This window comes from Polypterus senegalus, chromosome 6 (assembly GCF_016835505.1).
Source record: "Polypterus senegalus isolate Bchr_013 chromosome 6, ASM1683550v1, whole genome shotgun sequence".
NCBI lineage: Eukaryota > Metazoa > Chordata > Cladistia > Polypteriformes > Polypteridae > Polypterus > Polypterus senegalus.
In genome coordinates, this window is record NC_053159.1 from 193043497 (window position 1) to 193063384 (window position 19888).

General features: G+C 56.5%; 1 protein-coding gene and 1 pseudogene across 8 annotated transcripts in view; both read right to left on the minus strand.

Annotated features, from left to right (window-relative positions):
- Positions 1 to 792: 792 nt before the first annotated feature.
- Positions 793 to 1775, minus strand: LOC120530687 (annotated as a pseudogene).
- A 28-nt stretch (positions 1776 to 1803) lies between these two features.
- Positions 1804 to 19888, minus strand: part of LOC120531946 (ras-associated and pleckstrin homology domains-containing protein 1-like) — a 71227-nt gene continuing 53142 nt past the window's right edge. For 4 of the 8 annotated variants that reach the window (XM_039757828.1, XM_039757831.1, XM_039757829.1 and 1 more), the window contains exons 2-17: positions 18557 to 18623; positions 16005 to 16124; positions 15804 to 15906; positions 15044 to 15543; positions 14054 to 14119; positions 13330 to 13404; positions 10999 to 11076; positions 10049 to 10208; positions 5637 to 5758; positions 5352 to 5417; positions 5122 to 5265; positions 4924 to 5034; positions 3272 to 3370; positions 3062 to 3182; positions 2853 to 2971; positions 1804 to 2407 (exon numbers count right to left, since the gene is read on the minus strand). In XM_039757828.1, coding sequence (XP_039613762.1) covers positions 1844 to 2407; positions 2853 to 2971; positions 3062 to 3182; positions 3272 to 3370; positions 4924 to 5034; positions 5122 to 5265; positions 5352 to 5417; positions 5637 to 5758; positions 10049 to 10208; positions 10999 to 11076; positions 13330 to 13404; positions 14054 to 14119; positions 15044 to 15543; positions 15804 to 15906; positions 16005 to 16124 — 2448 coding nt within the window. In that variant the 5' untranslated portion in view covers positions 18557 to 18623 and the 3' untranslated portion in view covers positions 1804 to 1843. Of the gene's footprint in view, positions 2408 to 2704; positions 2760 to 2852; positions 2972 to 3061; positions 3183 to 3271; positions 3371 to 4923; positions 5035 to 5121; positions 5266 to 5351; positions 5418 to 5636; positions 5759 to 10048; positions 10209 to 10998; positions 11077 to 13329; positions 13405 to 14053; positions 14120 to 15043; positions 15544 to 15803; positions 15907 to 16004; positions 16125 to 18556; positions 18624 to 19888 lie in introns of all 8 variants that reach the window. The other 4 variants (XM_039757836.1, XM_039757832.1, XM_039757833.1 and 1 more) reach the window with 4 other exon arrangements.

Genomic DNA, 19888 nt, shown 5'->3' on the forward strand with positions numbered 1-19888 from the left:
TATGTGCTTCCATTGTTAATGTCGCAGTAATACATAGCTTGGCAGCAATGGCACAGCATCCTCATCAGCACCTCAAAGCCCCAAATCCTCCCAACTCCAGCCCACCCCCCAGGGTCCCAGGCGCCAGGCTTTTTGGAAGTGACCCTGGCACCGTGCAGAGTTGTACCCGCGGAGAAAGCAAACAAAAAAAAAAAAACCAAAAGAAGGAGAAAAAGAAGAAGGTGATCCTCGTACAAAATGTGACGCATGCATACACAGTCTAGACTAGCAGTGCTATCCCACAATACCCTGCCACCACAGACGACACACACGGGGTCAGGCAGACGGGCAGCGGGGGGCAGGCGGGCAGATCCCAGAAGACAAGGCATTCTGCGGCCACGAGACCATTGGCAATTGGCGCTGCAGTGGCACGCTGTGAAAGGCAAGATGAGCGGGCACCGAGCCCGCCGACGAGTCCATGTTGAATACAGAGGCCATGCAGTACTGATATTTTGCCACGAGGGGGCGCTCTTGTTGCCACAGAACAAGCTGCACAAAGATGGGTTCAAAGCCGGAGAGGTTTGGTCACGCAAACACGTAATTACAAGGAGAGGGCACCCGGCGGGCAGGCTACCAGTCTCCGGTCAGTTTGGTACTTTGGTCCCGTTTGGGGCGCAGGGGGCGGGCCCCGCCGTAACGTTGCATAGCCTGAGATGGCACTGGAGCCAAAGGCGCCCTGCTGCTGCTTCTGCTGCTCCAGCAGCTCAGGGGGCGGCGGGGGCAGCGCCATATCGTCCATGGTGGCGCCAGGCTCCAGCTTTGACGCCCGCGCTGAGGACAGCGAGCTGTGCCTGCTGAATGACTTCCTCTGTAGAGTCCGGTTGAGGTCCGCCAGGAAGTTGGGCTGCATGTTCAGGCTGCCCTTGGGTGAGGTGGGCGCCGGCTGGGGGGGTGGCGTGCCGGGGGGCTCGGGGCCTTCGCCCTGCGTGAGGCGGGTGCTGTCGTTGCGCCGGGGCAGCGTCGGGGGGGCGTCTTCTTTAGGGAGGCTTTGTTCCAGCTCTGCGGCTGGGGGTTGACCACCGCCACTTTGGAGGCTCCTCCGGGGGGCTCCACCGGCGGCGGAGGAAGCAGCTCATTGTCCGGGCGGCGGGGAAGAAGTCACAGTCGGAGGGGGGACGGAAGTCCGAGGCCGTCCCTGGGTGAAGGCGAGAGGCAGGCTGGCCAGGGTGAGCTTCCCGGGCTTCTGCGGGTCAGGCAGTCCTTGGCGGGCGAGCTGGCACCGGCGGCGGGCACAGGACACTCGGCGGGCTGGCCGAACTTGTTCACCAGGCTCTCCACCTTCTTGCTCTCGTGGTACTCGCTCACGGAGGACGACTTGATGCTGGAGTTGCGCTGCGGCGTGGGTGGGGGCTTCTTGCCACCTGGACTGGACGTCTTGGTGGGCTTCTTCACCGGGGAGCTGGACTTGGCTGGGGGGGAGGAGGAGGAGGCGGAGGGTGGCGGTGGCGGGGAATGCCAGGCTGCTCTCAGGGGTGGAGGGGGAAATCGGGGACTGTGGGGGCCACCAGGCTGCCACTTGGGTTTGGCTTTAACTGCAGGGGGCGACTGAGGGGGTGGCACTTTGAGCTCGGCAGCAGGGGGCACGGCAGGGAACTGATTGACGATCTGCTTGACCAACGAGGAGGTGGGGGACACGGGGGCTCCCAGGAGGGGGCCTTAGACGAAAAGCTGTGCTGCTTGGGCAACGTGGGAGGGGCTGGGGCCGAGGAGCTGGCTGCTTTTAGGAGGGCGGGAGCAGAGGGGGCGGTGGTGGAGGGTGGGGCGGTGCTGGTGCCAAGGTCGAAATAAAGCTGGGTGTGGGGGCTTAGGGGCCGTCTGCGGGGAGGGCCTCCGTGAAAAGGTTTGGCAGGGGCGGGGAGCAGGTGGAGGAGGAGGAGGGAGAGGGGCCGGAAGGGGCGGGGCAGGGCGGCTCCACCCCCAAAGAGGTCAGACTGCTGAACTTGGTAGGCGGAGCCATTTGAATCCCGTTACTCTGAAACTTCTGGGGAGGCGGAGGGGGGGTGAACTGGGGTGGGGCGGGGCTTGGGGGTCCCGGCTTGAGGACCGCCATGGCCGAGCCTGGCACGGGAGGTGGTGGGGAGGCGGGGTGGGGAGGTGGCACGCCAGCCCGGTGGGGACGGACAGAGGGGCTTCTGGGGCGCGTGGCGGCTCGTGACTGGGAGGCGTTCTGCAGGCGGGTGATGGTGCTGTACTTGACAAACATGTTGGGGAGATCTGATGGGGGCACTGGGGGAGGGGCGGGGTGGAGGAGGGGTGGGGGCGGAGGAGGGGAAGGTTGAGGTGGAAGATGGGAGATGTTGACCCGGGACTGGGGGGCCGGCAGTGGCAGCTGAGAGGAGTGGGGTCTGCTGATGGAGTCCAAGCGAACCTGCAGGGGGCAGCAGAGAGAGAGAGAGAGAGAGAGAGAGATGGGGTGAGCGAGCGACTTGAACCCGAGCCCCGATCCGCCACACGATCCTCGCGGTGGGCACAGAGACCTGTGAGAAAGAGAGAAGGCAGCCCACCACAAACCACGTCACCACAAGGCCATCCCAGGGTGCTGTGCGGCACAGTTAATGGGAGGATGCAGTCACCAGTTGGATTAGCGTGATGGGGGTTAGTCATTTTTAGGGTGGGTGGATGGGTGGGTGGGTGTTACACATGAAGGTCCAACAAGCCCCCTGACCTTAACTGAGCCCACTGCACAGCAACACAGGCTTGCCAGCCTTGACCTCTGACCCCTGGATAGGCAAGCGACAGGAGAAAAAGGCAACGTAAGAAAGAGAGTGGCAGCGGCCGGGCAGCCTCGGGGGGCTACAGTCAGCGGCCCCTACCTTGCTGATCTCCTCCATCTGAGTCCCCCGCTTCCAGGCCTCCGAGAAGATGGAGCTGACGATGCTCTGGGAGCGCACGTGGCTGGCGGGCAGGCAATCGGGCAGGCTGCCATCCGACTCTGCAAGGGCAAAGAGCGGGTGAGTTACTTGGGTGCCTGCGTTCGAGGCGATGGCGGTCGGGGGGGTGGTCGAGGGGTCCCGGCGCTTACCGGGCAGACTGGATGAGCTCAGGCCGGACTTCATGCTGGAGCTGGACAGCGATGACCACTCGTAGGCCGCCTCCGTCTTCTTCATGGCATCCTGGTAGTTGGCATAGAGCTGCCTGCCGTACTGAGATGGGGGGAGAGGAGAGAAACGTCAGAGCAGAGCGGGGGCTGGCACTGGTAACGTCACACTGGCAAGTGGCAGGCGGCCGTTACCTTGGCGATGCGGATGCCGTTCACCCATTGGTGCAGAGTGCGGACGTCGTCACAGCAGAGGTACTTGATGTACTGCGACTTCTTCTGAATCTGAGGGTGCTGCGTGGGCAGAGAAACAAGGGGGTTAAGGGCTGGACGGTGTGGCCCCCCCCCATCACGGGTTGGAAGGCACAGGCTAAACAATGCAGACCCCCGCAGGTCGGACAGTGCAACATTGCAGGGTAAACACCACCCCCAACCACTAGATGGCACCAACACTGCAGGCTGCTCCTCGTGTTTGGCCCCCGCTGTTGAGTTTACAGGGGGTCGTCTATGGCTGTTGTGGGGGGGACACCACGGGTTGGCTAAGCTTTGCTATGATGACCTCAAAGGGGGGGGCATCACAAAAGGCACCCGTCGTCAGATTTCCCCAAATGGACTATCATCAAAGACACTAAGGAGGGGGTTTAGACAATCAGGGCAGGGCCAGCCAGGGGGGCTGGGGGGGGGATATTTAAAAGTAATGCTTAACTGGCCTGCCCCCACTAATAAATGAGGATGGCCAGAGCCTAGAAGACCCCCATAATAAAAAAAAGATGATGTGCAACCACACACAATAACCCCCCCTCACCCAGCTGATCCCCCCCTAGCAGCCACAGATGCCCCCTTCTGCTGCTCAGCTCTTCTTGTCCATCACGATGGCTGTCACCGTCACTTGATTTCCGGCCCACGTCACATGCCAAACAGCACCCTCTGGTGGTGAGATGTGGCTCTGCTCAACATGTTAGGCATGAGGACCTTGGGGGGCTTCATAGCCTTCTACATGACATAAGCCGGTGGAGCCTAAAGATCTCAAGGCACCTCTGAGGTGGGCTAGTGACGTGGCATCGCGGTACAGAAAATGGCACCTGGCACAAAGAGAAGGGCGCCTTGACATGAAGGCAGGTGGCAACGTGTGGCACAGCGATGATCAAATGCAGGACAGAATTTCATTGGACTCTGCACATGTGACAAAAAGGATCCCATAAATCAAAGTCTCCTCCAGCCCACTCTGTCACCTGGCACTAGCAGGTGACAGTAAGAGTGTCACTGGGCCCTGCACATTAAACAATTGGGACCCTATAACCCTCGTCTATAGCGTCTTTCGTGTCTCTTGTACCAGTCCATCACTAATCGTGACCCCACTAACGGTACAGGTGGACAGTTGGCGTCACCCATGCCATGTTTCTGGGCTTCAGTGGTTTTTCAATTTCACAACAGAATTATTGAGCCCACCATTTCAGATGGCACTGTCTGCCCCGTCACCCATCAACACCTTGACGTAAATGGAGATTCAATCAGGGGTCTCGTCTCCGCTCAGCACTCGGACCCCACAGGGCTGCAGTTCACTCGTCTCTGGCCTTCTGCCCAAAGTACTGCAGGTCAAGCCTCAGCACATCTCGCTAGACTGGCATGTGGGCACAACACGACCCAGCATCCTCTTCACCAACCTTATCTCTTCTGGTACGGACATCAAAGAGCCCACCATACAGTGTCGGCCCCCAGAATCACACGTGCCCACGATACGTACAAAGCTCCGGTGTGTCTGCCAACTGCTCGGGGGTCTCCTAGTGTGCCCACACATCAAGAAGCACAACGGCCCCATAGCACTTTACGGGTGGTCTGCCACCTACCTTGAGCGCCAGACAGTAGTCGGTGGGGGCCTTGTACTTGTTCCGGAAGTCCTGCCCGTAGTAAACGTTGACGTGGTCCAGTTGGAGAAAGCAGACGAGGTCACGCGAGACCTGAAACACAGGAAGCCAGCGGGTGAGCCTGGCACCCGATGTCACCTCCAAGACACAAGACCTGCAAAGCCACCTGTCCCTCCTTACCTTCGCCTTGCCTTTAGGGACAAAATAAATGCCCGACGCGCGCAGCAGGAAGTAGCGCTTCTTCCACGACTTCTTGCCGTCATCCTTCAGCCACAGCACCCCCTCGATCTCTGGGACGGTGACAGAGCTGCCACAAAAGCACTCCTGCCAGAGACACGTGGAGGGGTGAGACATGGGGACTACGACAGGGGGGCATTATGGGAAGGGGGCGCAGGCACTTGGTAGCTCACCTCCAGCAAGGCTTCCTTGTTCCGGTCGGCCATTTCTGAAGTTTCTTTCTTGCCCAGCAAGTAGTTCTGTAAAAACACAAAAGTAAGAGAAGCCGCACGTGACGGGACTGCACGGGGGGGCGGCGTCGTCCTCCTTTAAAACGGGGGCGTCTGACCCAGCGACTGGTGCTCAAATCCCCCTGTCGATAAATCTCGGGGTGGACGTGCAGTGCCAAAGACAGACAGGCAGGCAGGCCGGCCGGCCGAGACCCCCTGAGCGAGCCCAGTGCCCCCCAAAGCGCTCACCTGAGGGTTCTTGAACAGCGCGTATTTCTCAATTCGCTCAATGAACATCAGCTTGTTCTGGCTGTCCCTGGTCCAGTTGACGAGGTTCTCGACGAGGTTTTCGTGGTCTTCAAAGATCCTCTCTGGGGGGGAAAAGAAGCACAGGAAGACATGACGGTCATCTGGCAAAGTAAGGCTTCTCATTGGCTGGGGCGGACTGGCACTTTGTCGTGCAGCAGTGCGGACAGGTCACAGGTTACGATGTCACGAGCCTCGGGGTGATGAAGCCCACCAGAGTGTGCGCAACGGATGTCTACTCCTTGAATTAGCAGTGCAGGACGAGGCCAACAGCAAGTCTTAATGGAAAAGAAGTGAAGGACGGACAGACAGGCGGGCGGGCGGGCAGACAGACAGACAGGTGGGCAGACAGACAGACAGACGGGCGGACAGACAGACAGACGGGCGGACAGACAGACAGAGATGGGCGGGCAGACAGACAGACAGACAGACGGGGTGTCCCCAATGGGAAATTAAAACTTTACAGAAGCTCAAGAAAAAACCTAAAATAAACAGACAGCCCCCGACAAACATGAGGGGCTGCTGTCCATCCGCCGAGGTCAGACCTGCTCAGGGGTCTCTGCAGGCGTAGAGACCCCCGATAACAGAATGACAGTGCGAGCACACAAAGCTCGCGCAGCACTCCTGCCAAGTCCTACAGCACCGGAGTTGGCAAACCCAAGGTCGTCCGGGAGAAATCAGTTGGCATCTCAGAGGGTCCGCAACAGTAAGGGCGTCTTTATAATGGAAGGTCAAGTTGGAGGGTCCTCACCCCCGACACACAGGGGGGGCAAACCTTTCTATGGCTGGGGCTGCTTTGGTTCACCTGCAGTGCAACCTGGGAGTTGTGGTCCTGGAGAGCAGCCCTGCTGGGGTACTTGGGGACCATCAGGCAGAGAGAGGCCATCACCGGGTTAAGGAGATCTCGCCAGACCCCGAAGTGCTTCACAGGTGTGACACTGGGGTATAAAACGAGCCGCAGAGTTGGGGTCAGGTGGACACGGTGGGCCGCCCAGCTGTGCACCGAGAGGTGTTGCGTCTGAGGTGTTGCTACGCCCCCTACTGGTGAGCTCTGCTGGGTGGGATGGTGGGTTCTCGTCCAGATTGTTCTCACGTCCTAACATCCAGCCAGAGTTCAGTGTCCACGGACGCCTTGCTGTCTGACAGGGGTCTCTGCAGAGGTGTCGGCTCCTTTGTGATCAGAAGAGGAGGGCCGACTGAAGTGCTGGCGGGGGGCCGCAGATCACCAGGTGGGCAGCTCAGTGTCTGCTCCTGTTACATCTGCTGTCCTATCAGGCCTTGTGTGCCACTAAAAGCCTAGAGAAAGGGCCAATGTCCCCACTTTGTCCTTCCATAATGACAAAAACGTTTTGAGCATGGACTCTGTTAAGGTGGTGGTCTCCACGGCACCCCCCCCACTTGGGTCTTCAGAAGTGCAGGCCTGTGCTAGGAGACGAGGGGCGAACCTGAGGACGTCGTCAGCCGGATTCATCTTCTCCGATGGTTCAAAGCACTGAAGCTTCACGGCCGACTGCTCCTCTCTTTGTACGTTCGAATCTCCATTCCCGTCATCGTCCTCCTTGATGCCACTCACCCCTCCTTTTTACGTGGCACCTCCACTGGACGCAGGAACTCTGCCCCTAGACCCTCGCCACCCCTATGATGGGCACAGTCCCAAATGTCTTTGTATCCGTTAGCAGCACGTGCCATCCACAGGCAGACAGGGTAAGTCACAACCTTGGGACGGCTGCCACCTCCTCAGCTCCCCAATACGTAAAGCGCTGGAGTCGGGGGGACAGGCCAGTGTCGCACTGGAAACTCACTGAGGATTCAAGTGGATCCGCCGAGAAATAAATAAAAAGAATGACAGCAGGGGGCGCCTTGAGCAACACACAATCGCATCCTGACACAACTACATGCACGGTGCCCACACCACCCCGGCCCCCCAAACGTTCACAACACAGTCCGCACTTCCGACACTTCAGCTTTGCAGGGTGGTAGAGTAAAGTCTGCCCGGCCAATGACTGAAGGATCAAGTCGATGTACCAGTTGGCACTGTGCCCGCCCCGGGAGTCCACTCGTTGATCTGCTGGCTCGGAAGTAGAGTGGGATGCGAGTGTGAAACGCCAACACGTCAGACTCGCCAAGCTGCTGATCTATTCACCGGACCACCTCGACTTACAGGACTGGCCTGGTGAATTTTAGTGACTGCTCCGCCGGACCCCCATTGCCGTACGGAGGGTTTACAGGTACAGCCGCGTGTTCCTTAGTCCTCATCGCTGCACTTCATTGGCGGTCACCTGCCTGCCATGCACACCGAGCCCACCCTGCGAGTAAAGATGAAATCAAACCAGTTTGAGGGGCGAGTCGTGGAGCAGTGCGAGTGACTCGCTGGGGATGTCAGACTACACGAGTGGCCTTCAGGTAGACGCGTCTGTGATTTGCCACCAACAGTTGGGGGCCGCTGTGTGTGTGTGCGAGACCCCAATGAGGGCTCAGGGCCCCGTCAGGCAGCACAGTGTCATTTCCAAAGTCACCACAGAGTCGTCTAATCTGTCACATGTGACCTGACACACGGTCAGCGACTGCGGTCGTTACGACTGACGCCCCCCGAGACCCCAGGCTTGTTGTGTTAACCCCGCCCTGACTGATAATTAAGCCCCCCTGTCGGCTCAATGGCTGCTGTTAACCCCTCTGTGGTCACAAAGTACGTCTAACGTTATTGGCTGCTGAACGTTCTCTCTTTATCTTACCAAGAGTGGCGCGTGGGCACACGTGTGTGTGGTACAGCTGAAGTCACACTTTGGTTGAATTCTTTAAAACTCGCTTTATGACCCCTCCACAGATTAATAAAGACTAACAACGTGTCACATTTGTCACATCAATGTCCACAGACACAATCCCAGTGGCTCTCTTTGTTCACATTTGGTGGCTTTGCCTTTAAATCGTTTACACACGTAAAAAGTGCCCACTCCTCCAACAGAACTGGTGGAACTGGGACCAGTGCGTGGGCCTCGCTGCTCACACACGCTTTCCCAGTTCGGATCGAGGTCAGGGCTTTGTGACGGCCACTCCAACACCTTGACCTTGTTGTCCATTGTGCCCCAACGTTGGAGGTCTGCTTGGGGTCCTTGTCCAATGCGAGATGATGCTGCAGTGTCTCTCCATCTTTCTCGTTCCTCGTGATGCCATCTAATTCGTCCCTCCTGCAGCAGCACCCCTAATGTGTGAAAATTAGGATGGTCATCTTTGGCTTGCAGGCCTCACCCTAATGATGGTCATTTTGGCCAAGCAGTTTGACCTTCGATTCATCAAACCAGTGGCCAGCTCTTTGTCCCCGTGTGCCACTGCAGTCTGGCTCTTTTTGATGGTGGCTTCTTCCTCGCCTTTCAGGCGATGTGGACATCGATACTCGTCTATCTGTGTCCTCCAGCATCTCCACGAGGATTGATTGGCACTTTTCATGCCAAAGCCTGTTCTCTTCACAATGCGTCTCCTTCCTCGAGTGACGTGACATGGCTGGGTGGTCCCAAGGTTGCCTATTGGTGTTTGTACAGATGAACGTGGAGCCCTCAAGCATTTGGAAATCGTTACGAAGGAGGAACCAGACTTACGGAGGACCACCACTTCCTTCTCCGAGGTCTTGGCCAATTTCTTTGCTGGCAGTGACTTGGATGGTCGGCCTTAACATCGATCAGCGCGTTGGCGTGAATGAGGCTGACTGCCCATCAGAAGCTCACTGTCGAATTGCCTAAAGGCTTGACGTCATTTTCTGGAATTTTCCAAGCTGTTTAAAGGCCCAGTTAACGAAGTGAATGGAAGCTTGTGACCCACTGGGATTGTGATGTGGTCAATAAAACGTGAAACACTCAGAGGTCTGGGAACTGTGGTGGAAATATTGACTTTCAACGTCTGTTGGTATAAAATCTGTGGAGGGCTGAGCGTTAAAGAATTCACGCCAAGTGGACGGAAGTTCAACATTCAAAGCGCTCATCGTTACGTCGTTCTCGTTAGCATTGTGACCCTCCAGCAAACGCGTGACAACAGCTCATTATCGGACCACCACGGCCTGCAATGCCATTCAATGACGGGCACAACTGCTTTCCAAATTTCTCCAAATGGCCGCAACCCCACCCCCCGTGTCTCTCTTTACACGTCCCGTCACGTCACGTCCCGTCCCGTCCCTCCAGCCTGCAGACGGATGTAACTTGTGGCCTCCTGGAATCCGAACGCTACCTGATGCTAGGGACGAGACAAACCAGCCCTGTCCGCGTGAAATGGCGGCCACACCAAGCGACATCATTGGGGTCGTACTCCACTCACACTGCGGCGGGCACACACAACCATCACTGATGTTCTCTGCCGGTGCCACTCACCCATTTGAAGCTCCGAAATGGTCTCCACCAGCGACCAATCAGGGCTGTACCCGCAGTGAGACTTGTCCAAGAGGCTGTCCAGCACCTGCCTGACCGTTTGTCTCTCGTCGACCATCATGGTTTTGGAGCTGTCATCAGACATGTGCACCCGAATCACCAGCTGCAGAAGAGGACGACAAAAAAAAAAAAGTTAGAAACCACGAGCCAAACGTCTCTCAGACCGAGCAGGACCAACTCTAGGGGGCTTGGGGTGTGCCAGCCATGGAGGAGCCTCACCACCCGTGTGACACTTCCATGAGCCGCATGACAAGTGAACGAGTGAGTGAGCCGCGGCAGCAGCAGCGACGCTACTTTGAGAGAACTTCAAATCCCAGAAGCCCTCGGGATCACCTGTGCCACCCGACTGCTCTGGCCAGCGCACTTTTCAAAGGGACGCCATTTTGATTCGATGTCAATAATGGCCAGCAGTGCTGCAAGTGGACAGACTGCGGCTCTTTTGTGTTTCTGTGGTTTCTGTGCCCTCACATCAACTGCAGACATGCCAGGCGGTAGGGCGAAACTCATCTCTCTTTCAAGGGACCCCCTTTACATTCCTCCTCCTCCTCCTCCTCATCATCAGCTGCTTCCTCAGTATTGAACTGCGTGTGTTAAGAAACACCCCTGCGTCACCGGCTGAGTGGCATCCCAGATTGGCCATTTCAAATGAGTTGGCACTGTTTTAACGGCCACTGCAAATGGGCACGTGCGGGCCGTCTTCGTCTTCCGGCCCACCTATTAGTGGATCAGCACACACAGTCGCATGCTCCTGATGTCTGAGCACACCAAAGAAGAGCAGCAGGTTATCTGCTTCTCACAGTGCATCAATGGACACATCTGTCCGGAGCGCTCAGGGACACCTCTCAGGCTGAGCCCAAGCCCCCCTGGTCCCGACTTGTCAGCCCCTCGCTCACCTTTTTGACTTGAGCTTCTTTGATTTTCTCTAAGGCCACACGGATCTTCTCTGCCTTCTGCTTGGCCGCCTGCTCCTCCTACGGAGAAGCAAAAACAAGTTAGCGCCCGGTGCCAAAGGAAGCTGTCATTTGTGGTAGGGCGCAGGGGACTCTGGGAAAGCCACCTGCCTGGCACGACGGCCCTCCTCTCTCTCTCTCTGTGTGTAACCCCACTGACCCCGGAGCAGACGGTGCCCTCCCAGGATGCACTCACCTGAGCCTTCCAACAAGTTGCCATGGCAACACCAGTCCCTCAATGCAGCTGCCCTCACAAGAAGGAATTCTGAGGGGGTCACCGAGAAACGTGCAGCTGGATGAAGAAATCAAAGCCCTGGTGCAGCTCACTCGCCGGCCTGCATCCCCTCATCCTGAACAGACTGAAGGCGTCCACGCATATCGGACCCCACATCGGGAGGGGAGGGTGAGGAGGCCAAGCACCTCTGGCGGTCTCTTCTTAGCTCCAGATCCCACTTTTATGTTAACAACAACCAGTCTTACCCATCCATCTGCAACCTAATTGGCACATTCAGCACGGGTGACAATCAGGACTCTCAGACAATGAAGGTCCCGACTCCGACCAGCACTCCTGTGGACGTCCTGCCTTCACCTCGACCATCTGAAACATATGCCAATGACCCCCGGCCAGTGCCAGCTGGCAGACAGTGGCGTAAGCAGCGCTCCTCCTGACACAAATCCCACAGAGATGCGTCTACTTGTCCAATCCCTGCAGAGCTTCCCTCTAATGCCGCCATTAACAGCAAAGCGCGCTGGCTTGACGTGCCCGAGGATGGCGGCTCTGCTAAAGAGGATTAGGGAGCTTCAGGCAGGCAGAACACAGCCGAGGGAGCACAGCTGGCTCCTCAAATCACAGGCGGTGTCCAAACCCAGCCTGCCACCTTCAAGCTCTGTAAAGACGGCAGCGGGGGGCCTGTGGTGGGCCGGCACCTGCAAAAGGAGTGCGTGCCAGCAGTAGTGACCACCTCAGATGTTCCAGCCCGCTCACTGGGCTCCCTGAATAAGTCCCTGCATTTGCCTTGGCACACATCACTGCGATGGTGTCACTCTATTCTGGTGTCACATTGTCTGGTGTCCACAGACAAGTCAAACTCTGGAGATGACGCAGGTCCCACTAGGTCTGCAGGAGACCATCAGAGCTAGGACTAAACATGGGGGAGCTGGTGGGATAAGCGTAGAAGACCAAGTGTTCCAGGAATTCTGTACTTGAACCAGAAGGTCCACTGCCTTCCAAAAAGGTAACGGCAGCACCGCTCTCCTCCCAGCTGAGGTCCGTACTCAAGTCCCCACCACAAAGAGACTCATGGGAGGACCACCAAGCGTTTCGGAATCATCAGCTGTGCTAAGTAAAACTCAACAAGGCGTCTGGCGCTCAACAAGAACATCGACAGACCTGCAGAGATACGCAGCAATGCTAGTGAGGAGCGGCCGTGGAGACCTGAACCTAACAGAGGGCTCTGAAATGAGCAAAGCTCCAGCATGTCTGAAGAGAGACGGGCATCCAAGGAGCAGAGGCCTGCAATCGAGTACGGAGCCCGTTTGGCCGAGGACCTCATGCCACGGCCGACGAGGCTTGTTGGGTAACTTTGCTCCTTCTCTGCATTTTGACCTGAAGGTCTGAGGCCTTTCACTGTGCAAAATGCACAAAAACAAGAAGGGGTCCAATTCTTTTTCACAGCCCTCTAGCTAGGAGAGCAAGTCTTCGAGATGATCAGAGGACACAACTGGCACTTCAGCACATGGCGCCCGTGGCTCAGTGCAGAGTCTCGCGTTTTCGGTTCACGTTGTGGGCCATCGTGGGCACTCACCTTCACCAGCAGAGACACAGAGAGAGAGAGAGAGAGAGAGAGGGGCTGTGGCACTGCTTCCTGGGCCCTGGCACCGCCACCCACAGTTGCTGATATCTTGCGGGCGCCCATTGGCAGGAGTACACAAGCATGCTGTCATGCAGACCACCTGCCCAAAGGGGAGACACGAAAACGGCGAAACAAAAAAAAACAAACACACAAACACACCACCCAACAAGCAGGTCAATACACAAAAAACACAGGCAAACGCTGCGCCCCCCCTTCAGGGAGAGACACACAAAAAGGGGGGCCGCCGGAAGGACAGGGCAGTGGACTGGGACACAGAAGGAAGACGAGCAAACGCAGAGCCCCTTTTTAATGGTGTCGTGGTGAAGCTCACATGGAACTCAACACCATGAAAAGTGGGCTCTGGCCAGCGTGGAGAAGACTACAGGGCAGGATGGCATGCAGGGTCAAGGAGAGGCATCACCTTGGTCAGCAAGTGAGAAGGCTTCCCTGCAATGTTTTTCAGAATCAGGGACGTTTCCCTGTCCAGATAGGAGTGCTTGGTGCAGAAAAGAATGAGACAAGAAAAATCAGTGCAATGATTCACAAAAAAAAAAAGGAGAGAACGTGAAAAAGCAAAAGGGAGAGCAGCATCTGGAGTGACAAACCCGTCCCCTCGCACCCACGCAGCGCCACCAGGCTTAATGAATCATGGTTAATAAAGGAAGGCTGCCTGCCACCTCCCACCAGGGTCCCGGCCCGCATGCAAACCCACAGCGGCAGGGCAGTGGCCACCGCCTACAGAGAAGGGCAAGAGCTTGGAGGAGAGACCCCTGCACACAACCAAGCCCCACTAGAAGACACCCAAACCCCCATCCCCAATGCCAATGGGCACAGTGGCCATAGTGACCTGCAAATGATGGGCACTGCCCAGTCTCATCAACACAGTGACTTTACTTGAACAAACCCCACATCCCATCCCACCTCAGCCCAGCCCACATCATAAACCCAGGACGTGGGCATTCGAGCCCCCACACTGACATGCCAGCACGACCGCACTACTGAGGTGCGATGCCAAGCACACAAAGCCACAGTCACCACCTCGTCTGCAGGCTTCGGGCATGGAGGACTCTGGACTTGTGTGGTCCACGTGAAGCCATGTGTGTCCCAGGACCCTCGGAAATGCACAGCAAACCCAGCCAACTTACTGTGTGCAGATCCACATCGTCTTCCGAGAAGTCGAGACGGCACCTGGGTCGTCGCAGAGGAACATGCTGAGAGAGGGTGAGGAGAAAAGAGAAAGGGACGGGCAAACAGAAGAAACTTTAGCCATGCAGATGAGTGAAAGAGAGCAGACATGCTACAGAGGAAGCAAGGAGCCGAGTGGGGCATCGCTGGGCAAGGGGTCAATATCCCAGAATCCACCTGCGTCCCACAGTACTGCATGGCAGTGTCCAAGCCCCGTCGGCAGTCCTCAACTTCTGGAAGCCTCACCAGCTTGGCCAATGTTTTACATGCGCGGCACTGGGGCAGCCTCACTTTCACACCGCAGCGACGGGTCAGAAAGACCACCATTGAGGAAGGCCAGAGAGGATGAAGCAGCATCGCTAAGATAAAGACCCCCCACACCACGCTGCTCTGGGAAAAGTACAAATGCCACAATCCAATGAAGGAAAGACCAACCTGTCACCTCATGATCTGTCCATGAGACCACGGGGTCCAGGCAGGAGCAGAGTGACTCATGGGGGGGCAACCAGTCTGGAATGTGAGCACCTGCTTATGTTACACACTCAAACCGGTCGACTCCCACAGCTGCCACGTAGGGAGTGTCAAAGTGGGCACAAGCAGCAGAGATGAAGAAAACACGGGGAAAGCATGCCATTGCTGCCCCCCACCCATGACAGCACCAAGCACTGCACAGTAATTCAAAAGTGTGCCCTGTGCCAAGTGGGCGTCACCCCCGACATGCAGAGAAGGGAGGGGGAGTGAAGTGAAGTATGATACGCATGCAGCTCCACATGAGGACATGCCAGTCTGAGGAAAGGGGGTACACCATCGGGTCGGGTCGGGGAGACAAGACGGCACTCTGCCCACTCCCTCACGACACCAGCTGTAGCACAAACCCACCCACAGGCTGACCACTAAGCTGTCGTCACAGGTCAGTGTCACATTCTGGACCCCCTTATGGACATGCGTACCTCTGTGGAGGGCTGAGGCTGAATGTCCACCTCCTGCGGCCGAAGCACCTTGTCGATGTCCAGCGAGTCCATGCTTGAGGCAGCCGAGTTGATGCTCGAGCGTGAAGAATTGCTGATGGACCGCACCTCCGCGTCACTCACGGTGCCAGCTGACCCTGTTCGCCGGTGATGCATTGTGGGCAATGGCAGGGACGAACCAGTCTGGCGTGCCGCCTCATCCATGCTCAGGGAAGCCTGCTCCAGCTGGGCTGTGATGTCATCCAGGGAGAAGTTGGACTGCATGGGCCGGTGCCCGCGAAGCGAAGAGGAAGGTGACCCCCGGGCACTGCTACTGCTGTTGGCAGCACCCCGACGCCCGGCTGCTGGCTTGTGGTGCGTTTTCTGCTCCTGTTTAGACATGCTGTTGGACTTGGAGCCCATGCTGCTGAGCTCCTGCTCGATAGAGCAAAGGTCCGCCATGAGAGCATCCAGGTCCACCGCGTCCCCCTGGCTAAGAGCCTCTGCAAAGCAAGGGGGTGGAAAACCAAAGCTCAGAGATTAGGCTGCACTTACGGACCAAGTAAGTGGTGGGCATTACTTCTGATTCCTCACGCCAACTTCACCCCTCACTGCGGTGAGCTGTCCCGTGGAAATCAGTTCACATCCTCCACTCTCCACCAGTTTAAAATCTGCACACTTAACTCCAAGTGGACCTCCCTACCCGACCCACTGGGCGCAGATTGTGACCCCCTCTCATCCTAGCGGCCTCCCTGGCACTCACCATTGAGATTGTAGACTGAGAAGCGGTAAGAGAAGTTTGCCAGGTTCGTCTCATGGCGGAGCGGGGACTTCCTCAGCTGGTCGGGCTTGCCATCATCAAGGCTCTGAGGGACAAGAAGGAGGAAGACGAGGGAAGTGCCAAGAATAACAATCACATACACACACGCACACAGGATAACCAGTGGACCAGTGCAGAACTCACCTGTGTCAGCTTGTCCAGCTCCCCCAACCAGGCCCCAAACATCTTGTCCAGATCCTGGTCCTCCTTGTCGCTGTCCTCCTCAGCGCCATGGTCAAGCTCTTCATCGGACAGCTGCTCCATCTGCAGGCAAAGCATCGGCTTAGGGTTATTCTGTCTCGGTGACGGCGGGCACACACAACTACGAGCAGATATGCGAGAGAGGAAGATGATGATGACGACATCTGTAAAGCTGCAAAGTATGACAGCGGCCCGCTCAAGAGGGTGTGTTGACAACACCACATGGCACAAGCAGGTAGTGGAGCACACTGGGGCACAAATCAGCAGGAACTCAATCTGGATTGCCACCTGGTGGGCAATCAGGTAAGGGGCGAGGGGTCAAAGGAATGCACAAATAAACCGAAAAGTACCACCGCATCACAGGGAGAAAGACTGGCACAGAACTTACCCAACTTGCCCTTCTTGTGGCCCCACAAAGCCACACTACTGAGGTAGCAGCTGGTCAAGTGCCAATGGGTGCATGTGGCAAAGAGCCCAGCTCCTCTCAGATCAGGTGGCCATGTCAATGCCTGCTTTGCCCTCACTTCATCCTAACAGGACTGGCAAATGACACCTGACTCAATCTGCTAAAAGGGTGAGAGGGGCAGGAGAAGGCCTGCCCAGATTTCAGGCCAGTCCTCATCCCGTGCCCGTTGGCACTACGCTGCATGCTGAAGACTTCAACTTGAGCATTCGGTTACTTTAGGAGACGGGAATCAGGGCCAGGCTCTGGAAAGCTGCAAGGCTGACCGTGAGGGTCCTCATGTGGCAATCTTCATGCCCCTCATTTGTTGCACTTTATTAATTAGTTTCATTGCTTTCCATTTGACAATAATTTGGAAGGCGTGTCAAGGATGTGCGTCTCAAATGGGAGTTAAAACATACGAGGAAGAAACAGACGTGGCACCCGCAAGCCGGGCTCTGAGCATGAAGGCCTCTGTCCAAGCAGAACTGGGCACATCACACACTCGCCACTACACACGGGCTCAGGGAATGCTGGACGTTAAGCCAACACAAACTCAGACCTAAAGGCATGCTGGGAATGTAGAACATGAGATATCAGGACCCTTCTTGAGGTCAGGAATCCTGATGCCATGCCACGTGGATGAGGGCCTCCTCTCTTTCTGACAAATGTCCCAGTGCAAGAGGATTCTTCCCACTGGCAAGGAGGACCCTAAAGGTCACAGCTCACCTTCAGGAATGTGCCACCGTGTGCCAGTGCCACTCGAGAGCTAATGTGGACATTTGGCAGACCCCGTAAGCTACGAGACACTAACATTCAAACCCAAGACAAGCGATAAAGCCCTCCAAGCAGCACTTGAACCCACCCAGGGGGCCATCAGCAGACAGTGACTGCCCACCTCACTTAACCTTCTCACCACAACAGGCCACCCGCCATGTAAAGACCACACAGGGAGGGCATGGCAGCTTCTGGGTGCTGAGACGGCGGGTCAAGTAAACTGATGCCAAATGCTCTGAAGTCATTCATGCCCAGAGACATCCACCTGGTAACCTTACGAACGCCAAAGCTGCAGGCTCGGCCCCCATGCGTGTGCCCTCAATACATGAGGCCCAGTAAAGCCTGCCTCCATCCCTGTCCATAGGGGGGTCAATGAGGTGCGGAACAGAAAGTGGCAGGAAGGCATGGCATCTAACATCAAGCAAAACGTCAACCAAGAACGCTGTGCACAGCAGCCACCAGCCAGTGGGCACAAGGCCACAGGTGTTAAAAGATCTTGGAGGCCACCGTCCAAGGTCCTCATTCATGCGAGGCACTAGAACCTGAGGAGCTTGCCAAACATGGGCCTGGGCATCGAGAGTTAATCAGAAGAAAGTCACCTGGGCACAGGAGAGCGTTCAGCCACTGCCAGACAATTTACACTAATCACTTTATAGCCATATGACAACTGCCAGGCCTATTTCAATGCCCAAATATCACCATATGCTTGGCAGCTACAATGTAATCAAAGCCGGCTGTGCTGGCAGCGCCACCATCTGTGCCTATGGGAGGGCTTCACACACTGCCCACAAATGGCTGCATTTGTCCTACAAAAGACTAGGCGATGGGCATCAAAGGATCCAGGCCACTAGGAGGTGTGACAATTGCATGGTGGGCAGGGCATGGCAGGATGGGCAAGTTGTGTCTGCGGGTGTCTGCCAAGGAGCAGTCTTGGCCAGAACTCCAGATTCAAGCTAAACTTGTGTTGCCCCACCTTTGTGGCAGACCAAAGGGCCAGCATTACCACTGCATTACTCAACTGGCCAAATGCCCACCTTGATACGGGTGGCTGATACGTAGGGCATGTGTGGACTGAAATAGTCAGTGATAATCACCTGCTGCCAGCCAGGAGAGCCTCCACCCAGTAAGACAAACCTGTCATTTTGACTCGAGACTGGCGTGCTGCAGTAAACACAGTTGGCCCCTCGCCTTCTACACTTGGCACCCTGCTGCTTTCTTTAACACCCGCACAACCCAAAGAATGGCAGAAGGGGTCAGGCTCATGCCCTCACCTTACCTGGACTACGGGCGAGGTCACGGGTCACTGGGTTTATAGACGAGAGTCACTGCTGCGGAGGCTTGGCCTGAAATGAAGCAAACACCACAGGTTAGCAGGGTGGTCTTAGAAGGGCACTCGATGTTAGCAGTCCTAAACTAAGGTGGCACCCTTGGGCAGACGACATCAGGAACTTCTTGGACTGCAGCCTGGCATGGGCTCCCAGAAAAGTGGCCTGAAGATCTGACCAGTCAGACGTTCCCCACCTGTCCCAGTGCAGCTGTCACAAGGCTGATGACAGCTTATGGCCTTCGTGTCACCTCCGCTCGGCTGGAATGACTGATGGGAGAAGCGAGTCAATGTCAGCACATGACACGCTCTGGTGACAGAAGAGACTCGCAGGACTTCCACTTACACGTGACAGTTCAGACTGGAGCAGAGCCACATAAGCGCTGGCATCCCCCCCTTAGTGAAGGTCTAATTGTGTGGTGGTCTTCACCTGCATCCTTCAGTTCTGGCCAATGAGCAACAGCAGGAAGGGGAGACGTGACAGGGACGGCCAGAGCCACACAGTCTGAGGAGGCTCTTTGGGAGGAGAACGTGCTTCCTCACTAGAAGATCACAGCCTACCAGCAGGAGGCGTGTGCTGCACCATCTACAAGTGCCACCCCAAGGGGGGCACCAAGAGAGATGTGCCCATAAACACATGAAAAAAACCATGAAAAACAAAATCCCAGGTGACTTGGGTCACATTGTCCAGCGTGGAGTTTGGCTGAAGGCATCACCCCGATGGGCCGAGGCCACCACCCACTGGCACCGCTTCTGGACCGAGAACATTGACTGCTTGGTTTGGAGGTCTCTGGATGACTGATACCCGTGTGGCATCCTGTGATCGCTGGGTAAGGGGACTGCAGCAGAGGAGGTCATGGAGAGTTGAAGTCACAACGCTCTAGAAATGGCCGACGCCAGCTGTGGTAACCCAATCTTCTATTATTATCTCGCGGGGTCTTCTGTGTTTCCCGGCCCGTGAGGTTCGTTTTTGTCGGCTCTCCTCCACATGGCTAACACTAAAGCATTTGGCCCACCCTGGCCTTTTTGGAACTCAATGAGGGTCCACTAGCAGCCCCCCTTGGTGAGACGTGTTCACACACACAAAGGGGCACAAATCACACGGCCCTGGAGACCACTCAAGCCAGTGGTTCTTAGCTTTTTTTTTTTGAGTCACGGACCCCTTTAAGAATCTGATGAAAGCTGTGGACCCCCTTCCTCGGAAATATTCCGGGCCATACAGTGAATGTTCATTTTCATCTGACCCCCACAGACCCCCTGATACCCATCCATGGACCCCCTAAG